A 27,913-nucleotide genomic window follows, 5' to 3' on the forward strand; every position below is an offset into this window, starting at 1 on the left:
CACACAGCCCCCCTGTAGATGACTACACACAGCCCCCCTGTAGATGACTACACACAGCCCCCCTGTAGATGACTACACACAGCCCCCCTGTAGATGACTACACACAGCCCCCCTGTAGATGACTACACACAGCCCCCCTGTAGATGACTACACACAGCCCCCCTGTAGATGACTACACACAGCCCCCCTGTAGATGACTACACACAGCCCCCCTGTAGATGACTACACACAGCCCCCCTGTAGATGACTACACACAGCCCCCCTGTAGATGACTACACACAGCCCCCCTGTAGATGACTACACACAGCCCCCCTGTAGATGACTACACACAGCCCCCCTGTAGATGACTACACACAGCCCCCCTGTGGATGGCTACACACAGCCCCCCTGTGGATGGCTACACACAGCCCCCCTGTGGATGACTACACACAGCGCCCTCCTGTAGATAGCGCCACCCTCACTGTATACAGCGCTACCCCCTTCCCCTGTAGATAGCGCCACTGAAGCTCCCTCTAGCAGAGGAATTCCCGGCCAGAGCATCGCTGGGGCCTGGGATTCCCTCTAGGAGGAGCCCCTGACGCCACTGTCCATATATGGACAGTGACGTCTGGGGTTACTCCCTGAACAGAATCCCCCATTGCCTGAGCTGTGGCCGGGGATTCCCTCCAGGAGGAGCCCCTGACGACATTGTCCATATATGGACAGTGACGTCTGGGGTTACTCCCTGAACAGAATCCCCGCCACAGCACTGCCGACGCTGTGGCCGGGGATTCCCTCAAGGAGGATCCCCTGACGCCACTGTCCATATATGGACAGTGACATCAAGGGTTACTCCCTGAACGGAATCCCATTTGCCGACTCTGGCCGGGGATTCCCTCAAGGAGGATCCCCTGACGCCACTGTCCATATATGGACAGTAACCTCAGGGATTTCCTCTAGGAGCAGAATCCCCGGCCAGATCTTCAGAAACGGGGATTCCGCTCAATCAATAGCTGATGACGTCACTGTCCATATATGGACAGTGACGTCAAGGGCTTCCCCGAGCACAGCGCTTATAGCAGTGCTCCCTCTGCTCCTCCGCTCTGAACTACTTCTGAAGCAGGTCCAGCGCCATACGGAGCCACAACTGATGAAAGCTATGGGATCCGTTCTAGCATCAGTTTCCCTCCGGCTGTTCTGCAACACGCTGGAGGGAAACTGACAGGGGCAACTGACATATGTGAACGGCCCCTTAAACTGTAGCCAACTTAATATTGACTTTAAATAAAATAGTCTCACCTGCTGGCGTTCACCTGTCCTGTACTTAACTGTGGCATTAACAAAAAAAAAATATTTCCGAAACACGGCTCTCTTGAGCACTGCAAGAGTTCCCCGGAATGTTTCCAGAAGAAAGAGAGGCAGCACATCGGCATAAGTACAAAATAAATGTGTTTGTTCACCTAGCACAAAAGGCGATGTTTCACCTTCCAAATGAAGGCACGAGTAAGCACCCGCTACTCTATTTGCTGTGCAGCTCCTATTTTGTTCTATTTGGACTTTTTCTCTGGACAGTTGGGGATCTGCTGTTGGCATTATGCAAACTGTATAGGGACAAAATATCGTATTAACGATAGTTTCTCCCCAAAACCCTCGACCATTGCTGCATGTAAATAGACCAGCCGAGCGCCAATCGACATGCTGTTCTTGTCGATCAGCACTTTGAAAAGAAGTCATTTTGATTGGAAATTATAGAAATGTAATATTGGTCCCTGAGTTTTGCATAGTTCTGTGTACAGCCACTAATCCAAATCCACTTTGGACAATTCCTATTTTTTAGTAGGGTATTTAAACTTTAAGCTGATCACACAATGTCCTGCACTGGAACCCCCAGCAATCAGCTGTATTATGTTTAGGAAGCCGGTAGCAATTGTTCAATTCCCCTGTAGCGCCACCACAAGGGTAGTGAAGCATTACACCGTTCCCTTTGAAATCCATCAGCTGTCCGTGTAATGCAGGTCCTTGAGGATCTTGAGCGGGAGATCCCCCTCTCCAAACACACACCTTAGTTTACATTGAATTTCCAAATAGATCATTGGGAAATTCACATCACTAGTAGTAAAACTGTGTAACGTACTTGTCACGCTAGTTCATTTCGCGTGGAAAGCCTACAACCAGGTTTCTTACTACATATATAATTAAAGTTAAATATCTGCTTACATGTATCTCCCAAAATAGCGTATGGAATTCCCTTCCTGTCAACCTCACCACTTGCTTTATCTCTGGCCCCTGTGCATTGTAAATGTGCATGCCTAATATTATGTGTATGTGCTCATTTCAGCTATGTAGCTGGCCCCCAAACTAGGGTTTTTATGTATCTGTCATATCTCAGTCACATGCTGAATTTACATTTGCAGCATATTTCTTCCATGCCAAGGAAACCTGGCGCCAGTCTCCTGAATGTTGAGCAAATATGTAAATAACTTTTAGTAAAATGTAAACTTATTGTGCTTTAAGAAAAAGTCTCTTAATCCTTTGTCCGCCTGCCCGACAGTCTTCTTGACTTTGCTTACACTGCAGTATATTCTATATATCTTCAAAAATGTTGTACGTTTTTAGGAGAACAAACAAATGTAAATGCAGAGGTCAGGTTAAAGAGGCTCTGTCACCAGATTTTGCAACCCCTATCTGCTATTGCAGCAGATAGGCGCTGCAATGTAGATTACAGTAACGTTTTTATTTTTAAAAAACGAGCATTTTTGGCCAAGTTATGACCATTTTTGTAATTATGCAAATGAGGCTTGCAAAAGTCCAAGTGGGTGTGTTTAAAAGTAAAAGTCCAAGTGGGCGTGTATTATGTGCGTACATCGGGGCGTTTTTAATACTTTCACTAGCTGGGCGCTCTGATGAGAAGTAACATCCTCTTCTCTTCAGAACGCCCAGCTTGTGACAGTGCAGATCTGTGACGTCACTCACAGGTCCTGCATCGTGACGGCCACATCGGCACCAGAGGCTACAGTTGATTCTGCAGCAGCATCAGCGTTTGCAGGTAAGTCGATCTTACCTGCAAACGCTGATGCTGCTGCAGAATCAACTGTAGCCTCTGGTGCCGATGTGGCCGTCACGATGCAGGACCTGTGAGTGACGTCACAGATCTGCACTGTCACAAGCTGGGCGTTCTGAAGAGAAGAGGATGTTACTTCTCTTCACAGCGCCCAGCTAGTAAAAGTATTAAAAACGCCCCGATGTACGCACATAATACACGCCCACTTGGACTTTTACTTTTAAACACACCCACTTGGATTTTTGCAAGCCTCATTTGCATAACTACAAAAATGGTCATAACTTGGCCAAAAATGCTTGTTTTTTAAAAATAAAAACGTTACTGTAATCTACATTGCAGCGTCTATCTGCTGCAATAGCAGATAGGGGTTGCAAAATCTGGTGACAGAGCCTCTTTAAGTGTGAGTATAATGAAACCTGCAACATGGGGGAGTTCACATGAAAACGTGCCAAAAAATGGCCGAAAATGACTCCCATTGATTTCAATGGGAGGCGGAGGTGTTTTTTTTCTCCCAAGAGCGGAAAAACCATCTCGTGGGAAAAAGAAGGGACCTGCCCTATCTTCGGGCGTTTACGCCTCTGACCTCCGATTGATATCGATGGGAGGCAGAGAAATTTTGCGGCGTTTTTTGCCCGCGGCGCTCAATGCCCTCGGACGAAAAACGCCGCAAAAATCGACGTGCAGGCAGAGCAAAATCTGCCTCAAAATTCCAAACGGAATTTTGAGGCAGATTTTCCGCCTGCAAAAACGGTGTGTGAACCCAGCCTTAAAGATCATAACATTTAATATTAATATATTGTATATAGTATGTTTTGGCCATATTGATGTGTGTAATAAAAATAGATATTCTACACATGTGCACACACACATACACGCAGCATAAATGAGTGCTGCTGAACATGTCTTTTTGAAATTCCTCACAGGTGCCCAATTGGGTTGAGGTCGGGTGACCTATTTGGCCACTGCCTCACTTTCACCTTGTATTGGGGCCCCTGTTTTGAAGATGGGTTCGGGTCATCTATCAGACATCTGACATTCTGGGGATAGGTCTTTTATGTCTAAGATGGAAATACCCTTTTTAGAATGTAGCAGTGGCCTTGGAAGAATATTGGGGTTAGTGTCATGTTCACAACGGTGTGAAGCGAGGGGCAGTACGCACATTCGTGCTGAAGCCTCTTTGAGAAGCAACGTGCTAGACTTTACAACTATGAGGTTGCCCTCAAAGGTTTAGGTGAAGGGGGTTGCAGTGGTAACAGTCGCAGCTGGGCCTCAGGTCTGGGGGGGCTGTAAAGGACCCATTGCCACATGGTGGGGCCCTGTTATCCTATGGGTGATGTTTACCTGCTATTTATTTGATTTAGAGTTGAATCCTGCTTTTAGTTGTGCTCCGTTAAAGAACAGCTATGAGCAGTGACTAGAACTTGGCTTAACTTAGTGTAAGCTGCAAAAGATCTATGAAGTAGACTGAAACGCTCCCCCGTATTATCATTGTCTCAGGCTCTACCCCCCACAAGCTTCATACCAGAGGCGTTGCTAGGGTCTTAAAAGATCATTGGCACAAGCCCCAACACATATGTTTACCCCAAACCCCCCCCCCTCCCCCCAAATAATGATTTTACATCTCGGAGATGGCCTACACCACTGGATAGAATTGGATGCGTTGTCTCAGCAGACTTTATCACATATGATATAGGGCCCAGCTCACTGACATTGTGGCTCCAGGGCTGGACCCAGGAAAGGTAAGATAATAATTGCTTTGCTTATGTGTTACTCATTATTTTTGTGTGTTTGTGTTTTTTTTACAGGTTTGGTTTTTGGACTACTTCGGGTACGAGGACGACTTCAATGACGGCGTTTTTTTTTTATTCTCAATAAAATGGTTAACGAGGATTGTGTGGTGTTTTTTTATTTCAATAAAATATATTTTATATGTCCTTGTATTTTTTTTAAACTTTATTACTACCGCCTTTAGTAATGTCTGCTGGCTGATTGACCTTGTCCATTACTAAGGCGGAGCTTAATGTTATCCGGTGAAAAGGTTACCACTAACCCCCATTATTATCTCGACACCCACCACCATCAAGGGTGCCGGTAAGAGCCGAGTACGATCCAGTACCCGACTATCTGTAGTGATGGTACGGGTACTGGGGTGGCTGAAGACTGGTATTATTAGGCTGGGAAAGCCCAAAAACAGTGGGCCTTCCCACCCTGGTAATGCCAGTCTGCTGCTGCTATGTTGTACCTGGCTGGTTATGAAAAATGGGGGGGATCCCACATCGTTGTTTCTCAATTATTATTTTTTTTAAAAAGGTGGTGCCCCCCCCCCCATCCTTTTTTCATAACCAGCCAGCTACAACATAGCAGCAGCAGGCTAACATTAGCAGGTTGGAAAGCCCCACTGTTTTTGGGCTTTCCCAGTTTAATATTAACAGCCTCCGGCCTCCCCAGTGTATGGCCATCACTACAGATAGTCGAGTACTGGATCGTACCCGGCACCCCTGGTGGCGGTGGGTACCGGGGTAATAATGGAGGTTAGTGTTAGCCTCTGCACCGGCTAACATTAAGCCTCGCCTTAGTAATGGATGCTGTCAATCAGCCAGTGGCCATTACTGAGGCAGTAGTAATAAAGTTTAAAAAATATATAAATGCAAAGAAAAAATATTTTATTGAAATAAAAAAAAAACACATAACTCTCGTTAAACATTTTATTGGAAAAAAAAAAGCCGTCTTCGAATCCGGTGTAGTCCAAAATCCGAACCTGTAAAAAAAGCAAAAACACAAAAAAACCACATTAGTAACACATGTGGTAAGCTTAGATATTGGGCCCTGTATCCAAGCTTACCACAGGTTAGGCTTGGATACAGGGCCCAAGCAGTCAGTAATCTTATACAGTATAAGATTACTGTCTGCTGGGGCCCTGTATCTAAGCCTACTATGTGGTAGGCTTAGATATAGGGCCCATGTGTGATACTGTCTGTTAGACCCGGTCTCTAAGCCTACCAAAAGATAGGCTTAGATACCGGGCCCCTGCAGACAGTAACGTTAAACTTACCCTCCTCTTCAGCTCTGGACGCAGTGGAGGTCTTGACGCCATCCAGCTTGGCGACGTTTTGTGCGGTGCACAGCGTCTTAATGTCATGACCTCCGCAGTGCTCAGGAACGTGGAGGGTAAGTATATTGTTATCACTATAGTAACAGGGGCCTGTGTGTTTTATTACATAGGCCCCAGTTACTATAGTAAAGTTTTATAGACATGGTGCGAGGCGCCGCGGGCCCCCTGGCTTTGGGCTCGGTCTCAATGCGAACGCTGCAACCCCTATAGCTACGCCATTATGTGGCAGTCGCCCAGGGCACTGGGCCAAAAATTCATGGCTTGGGCCCCGAACGCTCGGTGCTAGCGACGCCACTGCTTAAGGCCTGATTCACATGAATGTGTTAAACGTCCGTGGGACAGCCGTTGAAACAGCGGCCGTCCCACGGACCTATGTAATTCAATGTGGCCGTTCACACAGCCGTTGTTTCAACGGACCGTATGAAGGGTCCGTGGGAAAATAGGACATGTCCGTTCTTTTCACCCATCACGCAGCCCTCAACTATGGTGGATTCGTGACATCGCGTCCCACAGCGCTGAGCACGGATGCACCTCGGACGTGAAAAACAAAAAAGGGCTTCCAAATTAATTACAAAGGGAAACTATAGTTCCCCTTTAAAGAGAACTTCCAGGCAAATCGTACATATCGAAAAAAAAATTATCTGAGGTTAGCAATACTATCTTTGTATGAAAGTGGTCAAAAGGAAAACATTTCACCTTCTCTAGATAGTTATGGGATATTTTTATCAGTGAACAGTAGATATTAAATCTGTCTTGACTTTTCTCATTACAGCTAAGTTACCAGCTGAAAGTTGGCATTATGTACTGCAAAGCGGGTCAAAGCACAGAAGAAGAAATGTACAATAATGAGTCGGCTGGGCCAGCCTTCGAAGAATTCCTTAAGCTCTTGGGAGAAAGAGTGCGACTTAAAGGATTTGAGAAGTACAGAGCTCAGCTCGATACTAAAAGTAAGAAAGCTCAACTAGGTATTTAGAGTCACTCATAAATGACTGACTGACAACCATTTCTATTGTACGCAGATATTTTTTATTTTTTTTAAATAATTTTTATTTAAAATTAGTTATAGGTAAATTCATTCTAATTGTTCTCTTAATATAGATTTTAAGAAGGTAACGTTTGTGAATGACCACAGACGTGTGACCAGATTAATTTTCATTTAAGCATTTATATCATTTACTGACAATCCCCGCTCCCCCCCCCCCCGCATATATTAGTAGATCCGAACTTAGTATTATATCACTCTTTTGTGACCATGTCCCTTTTAATTACAGAGATATTGCCATTTTTCTATTTTGTTTAGGGGGCAATTTTGGCGAAAGTGACAACTGGAAGTTCAGCCATATTGGTTCTCACTTTTCGATTCGCTTCTCAAAAATTGAATATGTTAACAAAATTACATTTGGTCAGTGCTGTTTTTATGTGTAACCGCTCCTTGCATCCATATTCATTTTCTAAAAAGTTGGTTGTCAAGAGCTAATGATCTGCAGAGCCAGACACCTCTACCTGTAATGTCACCGCCATAATAGATGTGATGCAAGTTTGAACAATCAATGGAGACGGGTAACCTCCCACACAGCCTAGTACTTTTACATCCACATGTGATCAAGGAAGACGTTCTCGGGGGTGTCATTTGTAAAGGCAACCCTGGATATTGGTGGCCTTTTATAGCCGTACTTACAACAATATAAAATTGTTGAAAATTATTTTAGAAGGGGATTTACTCTTTCAAAAGATCGCTGTGACTTCACTTATCAGTAGTTATTGGCTGACCTGGTTTTCTCATTCCCCAAATCACGTTGGACATGGATCAGTGAGGTGATCATTTTGCATTTTTAAACTCTAAAGCCATGCAAGTTGGGAAATGTCTGTGTCATTATTGTTTATGATGACCTTTTATTCATTTTGTTTTTTATCCCCTTTTGTACATCTAAGTATGTGTACTTATTATAAAAGGGGTTTACCCGCTTTAGAAGCTTGCATCTGCTTATAGTACAAAATAAAATAAATGCGGGGGACCGCAGTCTAGCCTGCTCCACCCAAAAAGTTTCTACACTTCGCTTTATGATATCAAGGATCAGTATGCGTAAATGCGGCAACAATCCCTTTCCAATCATATTGGTGGATATATAGCTGACACAGCACTTCATACTTTAGAAGACTGGATGCTTAAAGAGGCTCTGTCACCAGATTTTGCAGCCCCTATCTGCTATTGCAGCAGATAGGCGCTGCAATGTAGATTACAGTAACGTTTTTATTTTTAAAAAACGAGCATTTTTGGCCAAGTTATGACCATTTTCGTATTTATGCAAATGAGGCTTGCAAAAGTACAACTGGGCGTGTTGAAAAGTAAAAGTACAACTGGGCGTGTATTATGTGTGTTACATCGGGGCGTGTTTACTACTATTACTAGCTGGGCGTTGTGTATAGAAGTGTCATCCACTTCTCTTCACAACGCCCAGCTTCTGGCAGTGCAGCACTGTGACGTCACTCACAGGTCCTGCATCGTGTCGGCACCAGAGGCTACAGATGATTCTGCAGCAGCATCGGCGTTTGCAGGTAAGTCGATGTAGCTACTTACCTGCAAATGCTGATGCTGCTGCAGAATCAACTGTAGCCTCTGGTGCCGACACGATGCAGGACCTGTGAGTGACGTCACAGATCTGCACTGCCAGAAGCTGGGCGTTGTGAAGAGAAGTGGATGATACTTCTATACACAACGCCCAGCTAGTAAAAGTAGTAAACACGCCCCGATGTACAAACAGAATACACGCCCAGTTGTACTTTTACTTTTCAACACGCCCACTTGGACTTTTGCAAGCCTCATTTGCATAAATACGAAAATGGTCATAACTTGGCCAAAAATGCTCGTTTTTTAAAAATAAAAACGTTACTGTAATCTACATTGCAGCGCCGATCTGCTGCAATAGCAGATAGGGGTTGCAAAATCTGGTGACAGAGCCTCTTTAAATAAGCGCTTTCATTACAACAACGCCCACAGGGAAATGTCCAGGGACTGACTGCTTTACCCTGGCGTTCTATAAATTATTTTGCAAACGACTCACCCCATTTTTCACAAAGGTGCTCAACTTTTTTCAGCTATTAATACAATTCATAAAGAGTGCGTCTAGGCCACAAGTGGTATTGCAGACTATTACCCGTCATAGAACTTTAGGGGGAGCAGGACCATGCTTCGATTCTTATGCTGGATCAACTGGCACTTTAATGTCACACATGATCTCCCTTCTATGCAACCTTTTGGTCAAATCCCTAACATGGGTGACCCTAGCTGCGTACGAGCTTGGGAACGATCTCCATTTTTTTCCTCTGCTCCCTTTATCTCACCCTCCTCTACTTACTGTACTCTTACCTCTACTTAACTTAAGCTGGTACATTGAGGTTCCTGATCTAAATCCCCCCCCCCCCCTCCACGGACCATCAAATTGCAAACGACCTGATTAGGAGATTATAGTATTTTTATATGTGTAAGCGATAGTGTCATAACATTCTTCCTCACTGATTGCAAAATGTGATTTACTTCCTAACTGATATAATATGCTTAGATTCACATACCAGAGAAAGGAGAGAAGAATTATAGTCCTAATGCGCCTAAGTTATCTACTGTGCTTTCTTTGTTGATCCGGTATGACCAGTTTATTCCTGTTCTTTAAGATACAAAAATTCAATAAACTGAACTAAACATTGTAATACAGTGGGTCACTAAACTGTATGGGGACTGAACTGAACAATTTGTATTAACGATCATTTGTCCCCATATAGTTTATATTGAGCCGTGTAAAGAGCCTTTAAATGAGCGCTGATCGAGCTGTATTTATTGGTTTTCATTAGGGGCGCAGGTGTAAAACCACCATTAGAGCAGTTTCAAGTGGGAGCTTCATATGTTTGTAGCCTTTACTTCAGCTTGTTTAGAGAAGGAGGTGCTGGAGGGACGTGCTGGCAGCATGTAGGAAGAGGAGGAGTAGCTGTAATCCTCCTCCTGTCCCTGTATGGCTGTAGTTGACACTGAGGGGTAACATGAACTTTTCTTCATGTTATCACCACCTATCAATGTGAGAGCATACTTGATAGGGGGTCTTTTAAACAAAAAAGGAGCGAGATGATGGGCAGTAGCACATCTAATCACCTCTTTGCTTCAAATTAGGTTATTTATGAAGTCCCCTACCTAGACGTTTGCCAGCGTTCAGATCACGGCATCAAATAAGTTGTGCAAAACACTTGCATCGCACACAAACATCAATAAAGTTTGTCAATTTTACTCCTCCTTTTTAGCCTGTCTTATTGTACTTTGACAATATACCCATTACACAGACATAAATGTTCTTGTTGAGTAGTCTCTTATTCTTGTACCATACCATGTAGCTCCACCTGACTCATTAGGAACTGGGAAAAAAGACCACCCATCTGTCTACAAACTCTACACCACCATCAAAAACAAATGTGTGATTCATTGTTCCAGAAATTATTCCCTGGCATGCAGCTCTGTCGATTCAGCGCATTGGAAACTTGAAATGATTTGCAGGGCTGGTTTTTGCAGCAAGCATTTTAGGCATGGTTCAGCTCACATTTGGAACAGTTCAGTATTGAGCAACCATGTTTCCATTTGCCTTTCCTGGCAACAAAATGCAGCAGCTGTAAAATCTAGACGCATTGTAAAGAAGTAGATACATAGCTGTTTGAAACAAAGCAAGCCTTCCCCTATTCACTGCTGAAACAAGCTCATTTCATCCTTGCTTTGTGTATACATGCTATTATTTTGTTAGTGGAACATTTTTACATGGGGCATTTTATGTCACTTACACTCGTTGATATGTGGTCTGTAAATAGACAGAATCCTTCTTTCTGCTCATTCACATTGGAAAAAAAAAAAGCTGTATTTTTGGGGCAGTCACTTTGCTAATAAACCAGGACACATTCTGTATGCTTACATATAGGGGAGAGTTACGCACTCTACGCCAGTCTTCTGGCGTGGAAAAGTTGCCCGAGTTTTAGCGCGCACATTTTAAGACACATGTATTTTTGCTCCGTATCAGTCACTTTTAGTTGGTGGGGCAGGACCATCAGCTGCCCGATTACTGAACTTTAATGTACGCCAGAAACTGCAGTAAATTATAGTGGAAATACACACCAGATCAAAACTCAAGGAGATTTCACTTTCTGGCACACGGACAGCCACAGATGCGCCTAATTTATTAAGAAGCTTGAGGAAGGCCCAGTTGTATGGGGCGAAACGTCGCCTTTCTCTACATGCACAGGTTTGACATAAATAAATAACACGGTTTTTCAAGAAGCTGCTGTCATCCATTCTTTTATACAGTCTGTTGAATCAGGAGTGAACCATCCTATGGGACGACTTTGAATTGCCAACAAAAAGGAGTGGTTGCTGTTCTCGTTTTGTACTTTGTTGGACTAATGTATTAAGAGACGCGTTTTAGTCCATCACGCTTTGTATTAAGACTAGCATATGAAACATCAGTCTTAATAATCCCCCCCCCCCCCTAAAACATATACATCTCATCATAACATCTGATTTGGGACTCACTCTTGATTTCAGTTAGGCTAGAGAGGTTGTCGGACAACCCAAAAATACAAACAAACTCCCCAAAATACTTTTAAAAAGGTTCCTCATCACAAGACATAATTTTAACTCATTTTAAGGTTACTCACTGAACCCCGATATCGCTGCAGACATGGTCGTCCCTTTCTGGTTATGAGGCAGGACTTGAGTCTGCTTTTCCGGGCATCCACTGCTTTCCTCTCTGCCCAGGAATCCTCGCCCACCACTTGCCTCCGTTACTTTCTTCCCCCTAGTAAAGCCTACGTATGCGCAAGGGTGCTCTTTTGTTGAGAGAGCCAGCCTCTTGCGGTCATGTGATTGGTGATGCGTCGACACGCACAAGAGGGGAGAGTCTTCAGTCACGTGGGTTGGTGTCAGCGCGTCATCAAGTAGGAGCAAGCTGGAGAGATTCCGTCGGCACATGACTGGTTGTGAATTGGATAAAATTCTGTCCATGGTGACACAGGTGCAGGGCTCGTTACAGTAACAGTATGTGTTTCAGAGCGGTGTCTTGTAACTATCCCAGCACCTGTGTGTCCATCACATGACCATGGACAGATTTTTATCCACTGGAAGTAAACAATGAAGTTTCCTGAATAACAGCAAGCAGAGATTTTGAAAATTGTGAGGAATGAATACGGAAAGTATATTGGAAAATTGTATAACTTTTTAATAATACAAAAAAATAACTATTAATTTCCTGAAACTGGACAAACCCTTTAAGGGACTAAAGACTATGAGGAGCGTCTGTACAAATGTCTCCATGATAACACTACTTGCTTGTATTCTCCTTGTTATGGTATATGTGTTATCATAGGGACAGTGACCATCACAACAGATAATCGGGTCTTTTTTCGCTTTCCTGTCTGCTCAAAAATAAAAGCTGGAATCTGATTGGTTGCCATGAGCACCAATGCCCCTATAAGATCAATTACTACAGGGAGTAGTAGGCTTCAGGCCTGTATCTTTAATTCCTGATAACACAGTACGTTATTTAATTTGTTTCATTTTTCATGAATGCAGAATGGCCTTTAAAATAACACTCTGGTAGTTCTTCAAAGCCTTTGTGTAAATGGTATATTAAAGAATAGACTGCCTGTGTCTATAGAACTGCATAATACGTGGGAGGTCACAATGCCAAAGAGTTAGAGGAAGACCATGTATACTGAAGAGAAACAAATGGATCTTTTTAATCCATGTAACTGCAGTCACTTATCGTTTCATTCAGTTCCTCAAGGGCAGTCCATTTGCTCCATCCAGATGACTCCTGGCAGGATTGATCATGCATTGCCCAGGTTCTTCTTTGTTGGCAAAGAGCTATAATAAAAACAAATAGTCAGTAGATTTTTTATGTCCGATACACGAACCAGTAATCTCAATGGGACCAGGTTAAGGCATCACGCTCCAAATGCAGTATGTGACTCATAACATGATCTCCTGATACTTCTCCACCTCTACTATCGGACCAAGTTCATCTAAAAGATCAGACTGCCCAACGGAGTGTAATAAGCGTCCATTGAAAACTTATTCAAGGCAGTACAAAAGAAACAAAGTGCTATTGCTCATATGTCCGCTCCATCTGCCATCCCAAGAGTGGAACGTTCCTGTACATCTCTACACCCCTGTTGGTGACATTGCAGCTAACGCGGCTGAAGCACATGTTCGACTATGTCCATTTCTTCACATGTAAACCAGTAACAGGCCGTTCTAAGAAAAGTGTTACCCAACTTTAAAATCCGTCGGTTCGAAATGATTTTTAGTTTTTTTGGAAACCTTTTGTTGAAAATTCTTTCTCTGTTTCTAATGACTACACATGCCATACTAGGGAGAGAAATTCCTAAAAACTTCTCAGTCACTTACCAGCATTAGTTATGCCGATTTATTTTTCCAAACTGATAAATATTAACCCTTTATTTTTTTTAACAGCTGATTCAACTGGTACCCACTCCCTTTATACAACCTATAAGGATTATGAGATCATGTTTCATGTCTCTACCATGTTGCCGTACACGCCAAACAATAAACAGCAGGTAAGCACATTTTGTTTTGCTTAATACATTTATAAATTATCCTGGATTATTGTTCATAGAGTTTTAATAGGGTACCTAAGAGATTTACAGGAGGGAAAGCATTGTGTTTTTTATGGTTTTACATGAAATAATGTATTTAACCTCTTAAAAACCAGGCCAATTTGAGTTATTTCATTTTTGTTTTTTCCTCCCCACCTTCCAAAAGCCATAACTTTTTTTTTTTATTTCTTCGTCGACCTAGCCATATGAGGGCTTGTTTTTTTGCGGGACAAGTTGTAGTTTTTCATGGCACCATTTATTGTACCGTATAATGTACTGGGAAGCTGAAAAAAAAATATTCGTGGGGTGAAATGGGCAAACAAATTCAGATTACACCATATTTTGGGGGGTTTTGTTTTTAGGGCGTCCATCAGGCGGTAAAAACGACATATTCACCTTATTCTACAGGTTGATACGATTACGGCAATACCAAATTTATAGGTTTTGTTTTATGTTCTACCACTTTTAAAAAAAACTAAAACTATTTGCTAAAAAAAAAAAAAAAATGTTTTTTGTGTCGCCGTATTCTGAGAGCCATAACTTTTTTTATTTTTCCATCAATTTAGCACCGATACCATTTTGGGGTACATGCCACTTTTTGATCACTTTATATTCCTTTTTTTTTTTTTTTGGAGAACCTGAGTGGCCAAAAAACAGCGATTTGCATGTTTTAAATAATATTTTTACTTTTACAGACGCGGCAATACCTGTTGACTTTTTTTTTTTTCTTTCAACATTGCTTTATGGAAAAAAATGGAAAAAGGGTTTTTTGTTTTTTTTTAATTTTAATATATTTATATATTTTGTGAAACATTATAAAAAACTTTATATAATTGCTTTTTACTTTTTTTTATTAGTCCCCCTAGGGGACTTGAACCAGCGATCGTTTAAACGTTTGCATGATATACTGCAATACGAATGACACCTATATTATAGCTTCAGTGTCTTGTAAGTACAGGGGGTCTGTAGAAGGGAAGTGTCTTTGGCGTGGTTGAGCGGCATTGAGTGTGACCCATGGCTACCACATATTATGTGGGAAAATTTCAATTATTTATATTTTCAAAAATGATCACATATCATGTTTCACGCAATATCAAATATCTCTATTCCCATACATAGCCAAAGGCAAGTTCATGTTGTCTACTTTCATGTGTTTTCTGTAGATGTTGCTTACATTGGTTGATTCCATGTCATGATTAGATTCCGGACTGTTACATGAAGATGCAATGGTTTTGGCTTTCTCAAGTATCGGTGCCTCTTAGGCTGGATTCACACGAGCACATTACGTCCGTAATGGACGGAACATATTTCGGCCGCTAATCCCGGACCGAACACACTGCAGGGAGCCGGGCTCCTCGCATCATAGTTATGTACGATGCTAGGAGTCCCTGCCTCGCTGCAGGACAACTGTCCCGTACTGTAATCATGTTTTCAGTACGGGACAGTTGTTCTGCAGCGAGGCATGGACTCCTAGCATCGTATATAACTATGATGTTAGGAGCCCGGCTCCCTGCACTGCGTTCGGTCCGGGACTTCTGGCCGAAATATGTTCCGTCCATTACGGACGTAACATGCTCGTGTGAATCCAGCCTTATTAGCTCCTCTGAAGTACACACATGTAATAGTGAATGTTATAAGAAGCTCTATTCTCCAAGCTGACCAGAATCCTAGATGTGTGGTTTTTTTTTAAATGTTCGCTTTAGTCATCCCCCGAAACTGTTAATTGGAGTTCTGCATCCACCAACGTAAAGTAAAAGAAAACAATTAATGTTTATTGGCTATTTTGTGTGTTCAAACCAATTAAATAAGGCTTGTAGGGGAAGTCTAGGTTAAAGTTCAGGCTAGGATGTGCTAATTTTTCCATTAACTTAATCCCTGTGGAATCCTGCGAAGTTTAGTATGTTTTATCCTTTTATGGTTTAAAGGGTTTCTCCAGGACTTTAACATTGATGACCTTTTCTTAGGCTGGATCATTAATGTTTGATTGGTGGGGGAATGAACTATGGACCCTGCTGATCATCTTCATTATTAACATAGGCACATGGTCTGTACCTGTTACTGCAGCTTTTCCCCTTCAGGGTGCCGATCAGTGGGGGGTCCCCTATTGATCAAATAATAATTTCCTATCCAAATATAGACCATCAATGTCCTATTCCCGGAAAACCACTTTAATAATTGTAATTTTTCTCCATTGATGCTCTGCAGATGCCATAAATAGTTTACCCACCTTTGTTGGAAAAAAAAAAAGTGAAGAAACTTTGCAAATACTTTTGATTGGAAATATCTTACTATTTTTGTGTATACATCTCTATTCATACCTATGTGTCTCTATGGTAACAAACAAACCTTGTGAAGTCTGATCCTACAGTAATTTTTCCTTCCATCTGTCCTCTACTTCTTGTTAACCTACAAATGCACCATGTACGGCCATAAGTATGCGGACACTCCTAATTATTTTCGGATGTTTCATCCCACCAATTGCAAATGTACATAAACACAGCCACGCAATATCCATAGACAAACATTGCTAGTAGTATGGGTTGTACTGAAGAGCTCAGTCTGTGAGATTTCTGATTTGCTAGATCTGCCTCTGTCAATTGTAAGGGTATGTTCACACGGCAAACTAAAAATGGCTGTAAAATACGGAGCTGTTTTCAAGGGGAAACAACCCCTGACTTTCAGCCGTTTTTTAAGCATAAAAGCGTTTTTTGATGTGTTTTTTTACGGCCGTTTTTGAAGCTGTTTTTCTATTGACCCAATGACGGCTCTAAAAACGGCTCTAAAAACGGCTCAAGAAGTGACATGCACTTCTTTCTACAGGGCTTTTTATATTCGCCGTTTTTTTTCAAACGGCTGCGTAAAAAAACGCCCCGACAGAACAAAACTGTTTTTCCCATTGAAATCAATGGGCAGATGTTTGGTGGCGTTCAGCTTCCGTATTTTCAGCCGTTTTTTGGTGCATTTACGGCCCGAAAAACAGCTGACAATAAGCCGTTTGAACATACTCTAAATGCTATTGTGAATGGGAAACGTCTTGGAGTAACAGCTGAATCGCGGGTTGGTTGACCACGCTCACAGTGCTGAAGCATGTGGTGTGTGAAAATTGCCATCCTCTGTTGCAGCACTCATTACAGAGCTTCAAACTTCCTCTGAAAGTGACATCGGCACAAGAACTGTGCATCGGGGGCGTCATGAAATGGGTTTCATTGGTCGAGCAGCGGCACACAAGCCTAAGATCACCGTGTGCAGTGGCAATCATTGACTTTAGTGGCGTAAAGCATATTGTCACTGGACTCTGGAACAGTGGATAGGTGTTATCTGGACTAATGAATTACGTTTCACTATCTGGCAGTCTGATAGATGAATCTGGGCGGTTTCTTATTGTAAAATTTGGTGGAGGAGGGTTAATGATCTGGAGCTATTATTCATGGTTTAGGCCCTTATGAAGGGTAATGTTAATGCTACAACATACAAAGACGTTTTGGACAATTGTATGTTTTTAACTTTGTGGCAACTGTCTGGAGAAGGTCCTTACGACATGACTATGACTGTGCCCCTGGGCACAAATCGAGGTCAATAAGGACATGGTTAGGTGTGGTGGAACTCAAGTGGCTGCACAGAGCCATGACCTGGATCCTATCGAACACCTCTGGGATGAATTGGAATGCCGATTGCGAGCCAGAAATTCTGCTCCAACATCAATTCCAGACCTCACAAATGCTCTTTTAGCTGAATGGGCGAAAAATTCCAACAGACACACCGAAAAAATCTAGTTGAAATCCTTCCCAGAAAATTCAAGGCTGTTAAAGCCACTAAAGGTGGGACCTACCCCATATTAACGACTATGCTTTTGGAATGGGATGTCCAACAAGCTCATAAAGGTGTGATGTCAGGTGTCCACTTACTATTGGCCATATGGTATACTTAGCAAGTAGAAGGGGATAGATGGAAAAGTGGGTATGGCAGAAGGATAGGGGCTATAGAAACAAAACGGTAGGAGATTTTTAACAGATCTTATGTTACATAGGTGGACACAGCCACTAAAGACCGTTGTTATAGTCCTTTTTTCATTCTCTTGCATTCAGCAAAAATTCTCCTAAGGAGACACTGTTGAAGGGGTTGAGTCTATATTTTATATGTTGTAGATCTATTTAAGCTGAATTAAAATGTTAGTGTCGATTTTTTCTTGAGGACAACTATATTTTATTCCTCTTACGTTAAAGATCCTTTTTTATGTGTGTGTGTGTGTGTGTGTGTGTGTATGTATATATATATATGTGTGTGTGTGTATATATATATATGTGTGTGTGTGTGTGTATGTATATATATGTGTATGTGTATGTATGTATGTATGTATATATATATATATATATATACACACACATACATATACATACACACACACATAAAATAAAAAAGGATCTTTGATGTAAGAGGAAAAAATATATAGTTGTCGTCAAGAAAAATCAACACTAGCATTTATATATATATATATATATATATATATATATATATATATATATATATATATATATAAATTAAATTAAATTTATTTACTTTTTTTTTTTTTTTTTAAAGCTGTCCGCTATAACACTATGGTGTGGGTGAAAAGTGGTACTGCAAATAACAGACATAATTGAATTGAGAATAGCATTGTAGAAAAGTGATCCCTAGAAAGTTAAACTCCTGGTTATATAAGCAAGACTCTTCTGCGCTAATATTTCATGTATATGATTGTAAATTTCATACTCCCCTTTAGAAATGCCTGCAAAAATGAACCATTGTAACAAGGTATTCTATCCTACTGTCCATTATGTAAAAGAGCTGAGAGAGGAAGGAAACAGAACCTCTTTGTTTGCTCATACACTTTGGAGACGGAGTACAGCAGCCTTAAATGATGGATTGAGTTTCAGACTAACATAGACTCCAATAGACAGTGTAGGTAAGCTAGAGAAACAAACCCATGGACAGGTGTGGCACTGGTTTTGGAAGAAAGCAGACATATTTATCTCATTCTGGACACCCCCTTTAAGGAGTAGAGCTAAAAAGCAGCTGTAGGTTCTTGGGGACCAAATTGTAACAAACTACTGATAGCTGGTGAATTACTACAACTCTCAGCATCCTCTTCTGGTATTGAGCCCAAAGAGGAGGTGCCTAATTTTGGAGGATTCATTTCTTTTAAACCAGCCCTATGTACATAGCTATCTATTGTCAGGCAGGCCTGGAAGAGAGCAATTCATCTCATGGGTCTCTATGGGATTGGGGGTGGGATGTGGTTGTCAGAGGATTTTTTTAATTTACAATCTGGTGGGGTTTAATAAAGAACCGACAAAAACCGGAAAGTATAATAAAGCGCAGGTAGGAGTAACATATGACGTTGAAGTATCTGATTGCACTTTCTGATTGCCCCTTTAATTGAGAAAATCTGTGTATGTGTCAGTTTCCTCCAGCGACAGCAGTGTCCGCTCATGCGCCAAATCATACTAATAGGTGAATTGGTTATTAAATTGAAATGAACGTGTGTCTAAATAAAGGAAAAAAAGATTGTGAGCCCCACTGGGGACTGAGGTGCCGATACCTATATGATGTCCTGCGGAATACGTATACATGGAGAGATACTATATTAGAGTGTTACATAGAGAATATAATGATCTCTAAGTAATTGCACCGCCACTTAAAAGGAAGAACGCGTTAAAATGAGTGCAGTAAAAGGTGGCGATTGTGTGCATGATACTCCTATTTCTAATTTCCAATACTGAACATCCTAATAGAGAAGAGACAATAAAGTAATGCTATATTATAGGTAATTATGCAGATCCCACAGCAGTTAAAACCGTCAGCTCCAAAGAGAAATAATTACAAGTGCGCTACAGTAAGTGGTTGGCAGCGCACGTTGCCATAGGAACGCGAGTCTGGATTCCTGCTGGTTGCTTTATGTTCACAAATAGAATCTACCGCTGGTGGAGGAGGATGGGGGGGGGGGGGGGTTCGTTCAGTGTTAAATTGGAAATGCATTATTCATTTAATATAACGTGTTTTCAGAGGTTGTGTTTATGGACAAGCACTGTTGTACCTCCAGGCATTAGAAAGGTCAGGGGCCACAGTCTGGGAAGATTGAGCGTATTCACTGTTTCTTACCGTCTGGGTTCAGGTCCATTGTTTTTACGCCTGGTGTGCAGATAAACAGCTCACAAAACGAAATTACAGATTTTTTTTTTTTTTGTTGCCCCCCCCCTCCTCCTTTTTTAATTAAATGACAAGAATACAAGGTTGTTGTTGTTTTTGTCTGTATAAAGCAGAAAGTGTATATTATATTCCATGTCCTGTCCTTTTTATATGTATAGGAAAATGATCATCATGCAACAAACAATACAATGTGTATTGCTGGAATGATAATGTGTTAAAACACGATGACTGTTTAATATTTTTTCTGCCTTTTAACATCCAAATGTGTTTTTGTCGGGGATGAATAAGGGGGCCCTATCGGGTGGAAACATCTGTACTTGCAATGCTAGTGTCTGCAACACTCTTCTATGGGGTTCGTTCGTTATAAATGTGGAATTCCAATCTGTATCACACAGGAGTATATACATAAACATGCACATAAATCAGGATGACAATCTGTCTGCATCTGTCACAAACAATATGCGTGTATTTTTCAGGAGCACTTTAGCGTACAATCTATCGCGTTCTTTTGGATGTGTAAAGCTGTGATTTTCTTTAATTACAGCTGCTCAGGAAGCGGCACATCGGAAACGATATTGTGACAATAGTGTTTCAGGAGCCTGGAGCCCAGCCGTTCAGTCCCAAGAATATCCGCTCTCATTTTCAGCATGTCTTCGTGGTCGTAAGAGCGCACAATCCATGCACGGACTCTGTCTGTTACAGGTATGATTGCCCAGAGCACGGGCACTTTACATAGCAGTAATCGGTGAGGGCAGTCATGGCCTGTTCACTTGATAGAGCACAGTTGTTTAACTATTTGATGCCTTCTAGAACCCTAGGAAACATGACAGATGTGTAATCTATACTGACTATCTGATTGCCTCCTAGAAATGGGCAGTTTATGCTGTTTGCCTTTTATAATTGACATTCTGTATGACACTTTATGAGTTTGTGTGTTTTTGCACGCACTTCTATTGCACCATGACCTCTTCTGTTATGGGATCTGTATGCCAATGTGTCTAAACATTATATACGAAGTATTAGTTTCATGTTAATTTTTTTTCCACGGATCCAGCATAAGTAATCAGGTGACATATAGTCGTTACTTCTTCTTTCATATTATTTATACATGTTGTCGTTTTTTTGTTTAATTGTTTGTTTTTTATGTAGATTTATAACAGATCACCGTTTCAGATTGCTGAATTGAAAATATTTATTCTTAGTCATATTGTTGAGATAAATTATTTATGTGACGTATAAACACGCTTCGTAATTCCACCAACTAATGTTGCTCATGCATGCGGGTTTGGTATGGAACCATAATAGGGCTTCCATAGAGGTTCATGAGGCCTCCAATGTGCCTCCGATGTCCTACAGTATGGGGGCATACAAAGATTAAATTTTTTTTATCAGATTCTGTACTTCATCAAACTCTGTATGTACAGAATTATTCTCCCGTAGGGGAGAATAACTCTATACATATGGCACTTAAGGGAGCCTCCTCGGCAGCATATGGAGGTCGTTTACCCCCGTCTAGAAATAAGTACAGCCTCCGAAATGCCGTACAGGCTCATGCACATTGCTCAGCTGTATGCACGAGCCCTAAGGCCTCATTCACACGGCAGGGTTTCCCGTCCGGGTGCCGGCCGTTCATAAATCGGCCGGCACCCGGCTGCATTAGGAGTGATAGACCCCTAATGGGGCTATTCACACGACCGATTTTTTGACGGCCGGGAAATCCGGCCGTCAAAAAATAGGACATGCTCTATCTTTGCCCGGGCACCCGGCCGCCCGGCTCCCATAGAAGTCTATGGGGCCGGGTATTACACGGCCATCACCGGAATGTGTTCCGAGTGATGGCCGGGTTTCCCGGCGCTTGCGCTCTATCTCCTCCTCCTCACAGCGCAGAGTGCATGTGAGGAGGAGGAGTTGATGCCATTCTGACGAATGGCATCGCTGTACACTGTGTTGCAGGACCGGGGTGTACAGCAGGTGGAGGGAGCGCTGCGCTGGCTCCCTTCCCCTGCTTGTTAAAAGCACCCTGGCTCGGCGACACCTTAGATGGCGCCGCTAGTAGCAGCAGCTGCTGCTGCTGCTGCGGCTGCTACTACTGCAGCGACGCCACTATAGCAGAGCGGGGAGGTATCTCCCCGCTCTGCTATGTGCTAGCCGCACTTTAGCTCTTTAAAGGAGCGGAATCCCCGTGTTTTCGGGGATTCCGCTCCTGGACAGAGCGCTTGATGTCTCTGTCCATATCTGGGCAGTGACATCAGGGGAAACTCCTGAAGCGGAATCCCCGAACACATGGGGATTCCCCTTCAGGAGCTGCCGCTGATGTCACTGTCCGGATCTGCCCGGCCCGGCACGGATGCATAACTTTATGCAAACCGGCCGGGCAAAATGGCCGATTTTACCGGCCGACACTCGGGCTCGGGAACGACCCGGTCGTGTGAATCCCGCCTTAGGCCTTTTCTTTTATCTGCGCTCCACATTCATTGCATATTGTTTTGTCAACGTTCGCATTTAAAATACATTTATCATATAATTCTGTGACTTTCTAATTTGTTAAAGAGAATCTGTATTTTTTTCTGTGACGAAAATCGGATTAATGCTCAAGGCCTTTGTGGAGATTGGTTTCACTACTATCAGGTTGCTCGTCCACTGTCCGCACAGTCCAATTCAGATTGGAGACAAACAGCTGAGTCATGTTTAATAGTCTGACAGGCAGTGAATTCCTGGCACACAAGACAGCACCTCTCTAGCAATCAATCTGCATCCAATTACTCAGGTCTTCAACGACAAAGTAGGTTTAAAGCCCTGTCCATATGTCCTATTAGGAAATATGGATGTCATAGAGGGGTATCCCCCCGAATAGCAGCCTCTGTCTCTATTAAATAAAGGTCACGCCAAGCCCACTCCAGTCCACATCTTTACATAATAGATTACTCCCCCAGGTCTGACACTTCTGAGCACTGTGTTATTTATGCATGGTGCAGTAGGCAGGATTATGGCAATTATCTAAGTCTCAGTTCACATCTGTGACCGAGGCCCTGACAGGAGCCTCCATGGCAGATTCTGTTGTTTTTGACAATAAAAATAGTGCTGTATGCCATGCTATTTTTTCCATTAAAACAATGAACACCCCAGCGGACCCCAATATAAGTCGTGCCGATGAGTTCTGTCATGTGAAGAATCTGCCACAACACAGATGTGAACAGAGCCGTAGGCAGCCATTGACTTGATTGCTTTTTTTTTTTTTATAGTGTTTTTTTTTTTGTTTTTTTTTTACTTATCTATTACCAGTGTTCTAGATCTGCTTCTGATTTTACTGAAGTACTGACGGGACTTCCTTGTACCTTGATTTTATAATGTAATCATACTGGGGTTCATATTATGCATCTTTTTATATTTCAGTGTTGCTGTAACAAGATCAAGGGATGTTCCTGCTTTTGGCCCTCCAATCCCAAAAAGTTTCACCTTCCCTAAATCTACAGTGTTTAGGGACTTCCTCTTAGCCAAAGTTATTAATGCAGAGAATGCTGCGCACAAGTCTGAGAAGTTTCGAGCTATGGCTACTAGAACCCACCAAGAGTACCTGAAAGACCTCGCAGAAAAAAATGTCACCAACACCTCCATTGATTCATCTGGGAAGTTTCCATTCATCTCATTGGCCACAAAGAAGAAAGAAAAGGCAAAGCCATATTCATGGGCTGAACTGTACAGCACGGGGGCAATCGTCTGGTGTGTCCAGGTTGAAGACTTCAGCAATGCTTTGGAGGTTGAATGTCTCCTGTGCATCTCAAATGAAATATTGGCTCTGATTGACCAGGAAACTAAAAGCGTGATATTTAACTGCTCGAGTCGAGATGTTATAGGATGGACAACTAACAACACAACTGTTAAAGTATTCTACGAGCGAGGAGAATATGTGTTTATCAGAAGCTACAGCCACAATACTGATGACATAAAGGAAATTGTCAAGAGGCTAGAAGTAAGGTCTAACTGTAAAGTATTGCGGTAGTATAATGTCACGAAGACACCCTTAACAATAACAGACCAAGGTTTTTAAGTGGAGAGATTTTTAGTTAGTCATTACATAAAGAGCTGTTAATAGGGGTGTTTTATAGGGTATTTTGACATTTACACTTGTCTTCTCAGTGGACATAAACCAGTGTCCAAGATCTAGTATAAGTTCAATTAAGGTCGATCTCTTCTACATCTTTCCTTCTGTCTTCATTTATTCAGCTTCTCTATTATTGCTGTATCTTCATTTTTGAAAATGTAATTATTTTTAATTTCTATTTGTTTAACCATTAACCACTGAATTTCAGATTGTCACAAAAGGATGCGAGTCAGTGGAAATGACATTGAGAAGAAACGGTTTGGGGCAGCTCGGCTTTCATGTCAATTACGAAGGGATAGTTGCTGAAGTGGAGCCTTATGGCTATGCTTGGCAGGCTGGCTTAAGACAAGGAAGCCGTCTGGTTGAAATCTGTAAAGTTGCAGTGGCCACGTTAAGCCATGAGCAGATGATCGACCTCCTGAGAACATCCGTAACGGTTAAAGTGGTCATAATCCCTCCACATGATGATGGCATTCCACGCAGGTATTATTTATTTTTACTACTGTGACCAAAAGTTGTCTTTATTGTACTATTTGCAATGTATTATTTCACTGCGTGATATCAGCATTAAAAGGGATATAATATGATCACAATCTACAATGACCTGATTATGACACTCCTTGTAAATGTAGAACTGTGGACTTCATTTCATTTTTTTTTTTAATAAGGAATGTTAGATTTGTTAAATCAACTAGTCAACTATTTTAACTTTCTCGTATTACCTGTTCTGTCAATAATTGAAAGACCTGCAAGCCGGTGCTACATGGCAACGACAACCACACAATGGGGCAGATTTATTAAGACTGGCGTGACGTATTCCTGTCTTCATTACCAATTCGCTGGAGTAGGATGCAACATATTTATGAAGAGGCAAACATCTCTTAATAAAAATGACACCTCTTTCTGCTGCCCATGCGCCACAATTGTAGTTTTCTGACCGCGCCTTATCAACCCCTTTATCACATAGTTTCAGTGCCTATGTGACGCACTGATGATGTTGTGACGCATAGGTACTGACGCTGCACGGCCTCAGTATGTTGAATTCGCTGCAGCATAAGGAGAGAGATGTAAAGGACCTATATATATAGATAGATAGATAGATAGATAAACTTTTTTTTTTTTTGGTGTGTCTAATAAAGGGGGATGGGGTGGTCTGATCGGGGGTGAGGGTAAGGCAGAATTTGCTATGCCCCACGGGCTTAGGAGGTGGCGTAGATTTTCAGTATGATTTATGCCAATTTTCTGGTGGAAATTATAATAAGTTTGTCATTTCAACGAAGGCCTCGTCCCTACTACTAAGCCCCGCACCCTTTCCTCTATTTTCAGGAAGTGGCAAGAAAAGTACAAAGTTACATAGTTTAGCGCATCTATGGCAACTGGCGTAAACCTTTTTAATATATTCCCTCCGGTAATTCTCAGCAGGCTGCACAATTTTGGAAAATTATAGAAGATTTTACTTAAATGTTTTTTTGAGTTTTATTGATATATCTCGCGTCCGGTAATGCTTCTTACCACTTATCTGATAAGGTAGCGTCTATGGCTTTATGTTGGGAAGAACATTTTCCATGTGAAAAAAATGACTCATTATTGTCAAACAAGACGGAAATAAATATATCCGATCTGTACGAGTCAGAATAAATCAGGCCCATTATGTGTGTTAATGACATGTGTATATTATTCTTTTCAGGTCGACTCATAACCCCTTAGTGACCAGCCTAATTTCACTGTGCGACGTAAATAACACGTTACCTTTATTCTACGGGTCGTATGATTACGGCAATACCACATATGTAGAGGTTTTTTATGTTTTACTACTTTTGCACAATAAAAACACTTGAACTAAAATTATTTATGTTTGCATCACCTCTTTCCAAGAGCCGTAATTTTTTTTATTTTTCCGTCAATGTAATGATATTGTTTTTTGCGGGGCGAGACGTAGTTTTGATTGGTACTGTTTTGGGGTATGTGGAACTTATTGATTAACTTTTATTATGACTTTTTTGGGGGGCAATGGAAAAAAATAGCAATTTCGCATTGTCTTTTGCGTTTTTTTTTACGATGATCACCTTGCGGTTTAAATTCCATATTAACTTTATTGTTTGGGTCATTATGGTTGCGGCGATACCATATATGTGTAGTTTTATTTCTTTTTACACTTTTACTAAATAATACCACTTTGTATGGAAAAAATGGTTTTATTTATTATTTTACTGTAATCTTTATTTCACCCTTATTACTTATTTTATTAGTCCCACTAGGGCTACTATTACTTAGTATATCAAAGCATTATTGTCTTTCAGTGTTAATCTGACAGGCAATCTATTCGGACGTGCCTCTGGCGCGTCCTAATAGGCATATGCCCAGGGCAGATCCGGGGGCCTTTATCAGGCCCCCGTCTGCCATGGCACCCAATCGGGGGCCCGCGATCTCATTTGCGGGTCACCGATGGATGACAGAGGGAGCTCACTCCCTCTGCAAATGATTTAAATGCCGCGGTTGGTATAGACTGCGGCATTTAACGGGTTAAACGGCCGCGATCTAAGTAAACCCGTGCAGGACTTAGACTGGGCCACCGTGAAAAGGCGACGGCATAGCCTAAGGCCCCTTAGTGACCGCCGTGAAAAGTTGTATTGGTGGTCACTAAGGGGTTAAACAATTTGTCTTTCTAATTAAAGTATTAACCAGTTAAGGACCAGGCACCGTTTAGACATTTTTATTTGTTGGGTTAGCGACATGGTTTTTGCTTTGTATTTTTCGGTATCAATGTAGGATTCTTTTATCTTTTCAATTCACATCATTTTTGCTTTTTAGCATCTTTAGGCTTTTAGTTTGAAAAAATATTGTAAAACATAATGCTTTTTACATTTTAGCTATTTGTTTCTGGTAATAATTATAGTGTTACCCTCAGCAGCCCCAGTTACAGGGAAAGTCAGCTCTATTATATTGACTATCGTGACGGTTTGGCCCTGTTCACACTGAGTTTTTTTACAGGCAGAAAATTGTGCCAGGAAAAATCAGCTCCGTTTTTTTAAAATGGTTTTGCACCACAGGCGGTTTTTTTATGCTTTTTTTAACCTCTTCAACAGGCAAAGGAAAAAAACAATCGGTTTTGCCAAAAAAAGCGTCAAAAACACTGCGGCCTTTCACAGCTTTTTTTCTGTCTCCCATTGATTTCAATGGTGTTTTTGAGGCAGAAAAAGCCTCAAGATAGGACATGCCGCTTCTTTTTCCCGCGAGCGGAAAAGAACACCTCCACCATTGAAATTAATGAGATGAAATTTTGGCTGTTTCTTGCCACGGAAAAAAACTCTGTGTGAACAGGGTCTAAGGAATGCTTTATCTTCCCAGATGGTTAGGCCCTGTTCACACGGCGTGTATTTAGTTCTGTAATGCTTCAGTTTTTTTTGGCAGAATCCGTAGCGCAGTCCACTGCGCTATTGGTTCCGCCAAAAAAAACCTTACGGAACAGAGACAAAAAGCTCAGTGTGAACAGGATCGTGGGTCTAACTAGATCTAGCACAGCCCTATCAGCAGCCTCCTACTACTGGCGTTCCGGCGATCATGTGACCAGTCACATAGCCACAGGGACTAATAGTAGCTTTTATTCTATGCACAGCGCTTATTGAGTGAGATGTATGTGAGTACAGAGAAGACAGAAGCGGTGAAAAATCATTTCTGTCTTCTCTTTATAGTCCCTGGAAGCTTAAACCTGTGAGATATATATATATATATATTATATATATGACATGGGTTTAAGCTTGCTGATAGATAGAGATAGATACAGTGAGCGGTTCTCAACTGACTAAACGACCAGACCCTAAAAGGAGACTTT

The 27,913-nt window shown here is 41.8% G+C and overlaps 1 protein-coding gene across 5 annotated transcripts in view; it reads left to right on the top strand.

The window, feature by feature from the left end:
* SIPA1L1 (signal induced proliferation associated 1 like 1) overlaps positions 1–27,913 on the top strand; it is a 233,883-nt gene that overhangs the window by 139,902 nt on the left and 66,068 nt on the right. For all 5 annotated transcript variants that reach the window (XM_075844069.1, XM_075844064.1, XM_075844065.1 and 2 more), the window contains exons 5-9: positions 6,925–7,099; positions 13,651–13,754; positions 20,524–20,681; positions 23,373–23,949; positions 24,290–24,564. In XM_075844069.1, coding sequence (XP_075700184.1) covers positions 6,925–7,099; positions 13,651–13,754; positions 20,524–20,681; positions 23,373–23,949; positions 24,290–24,564 — 1,289 coding nt within the window. The remainder of the gene's footprint in view (positions 1–6,924; positions 7,100–13,650; positions 13,755–20,523; positions 20,682–23,372; positions 23,950–24,289; positions 24,565–27,913) is intronic.

Source organism: Rhinoderma darwinii, chromosome 12 (assembly GCF_050947455.1).
Source record: "Rhinoderma darwinii isolate aRhiDar2 chromosome 12, aRhiDar2.hap1, whole genome shotgun sequence".
Taxonomy (NCBI): domain Eukaryota; kingdom Metazoa; phylum Chordata; class Amphibia; order Anura; family Rhinodermatidae; genus Rhinoderma; species Rhinoderma darwinii.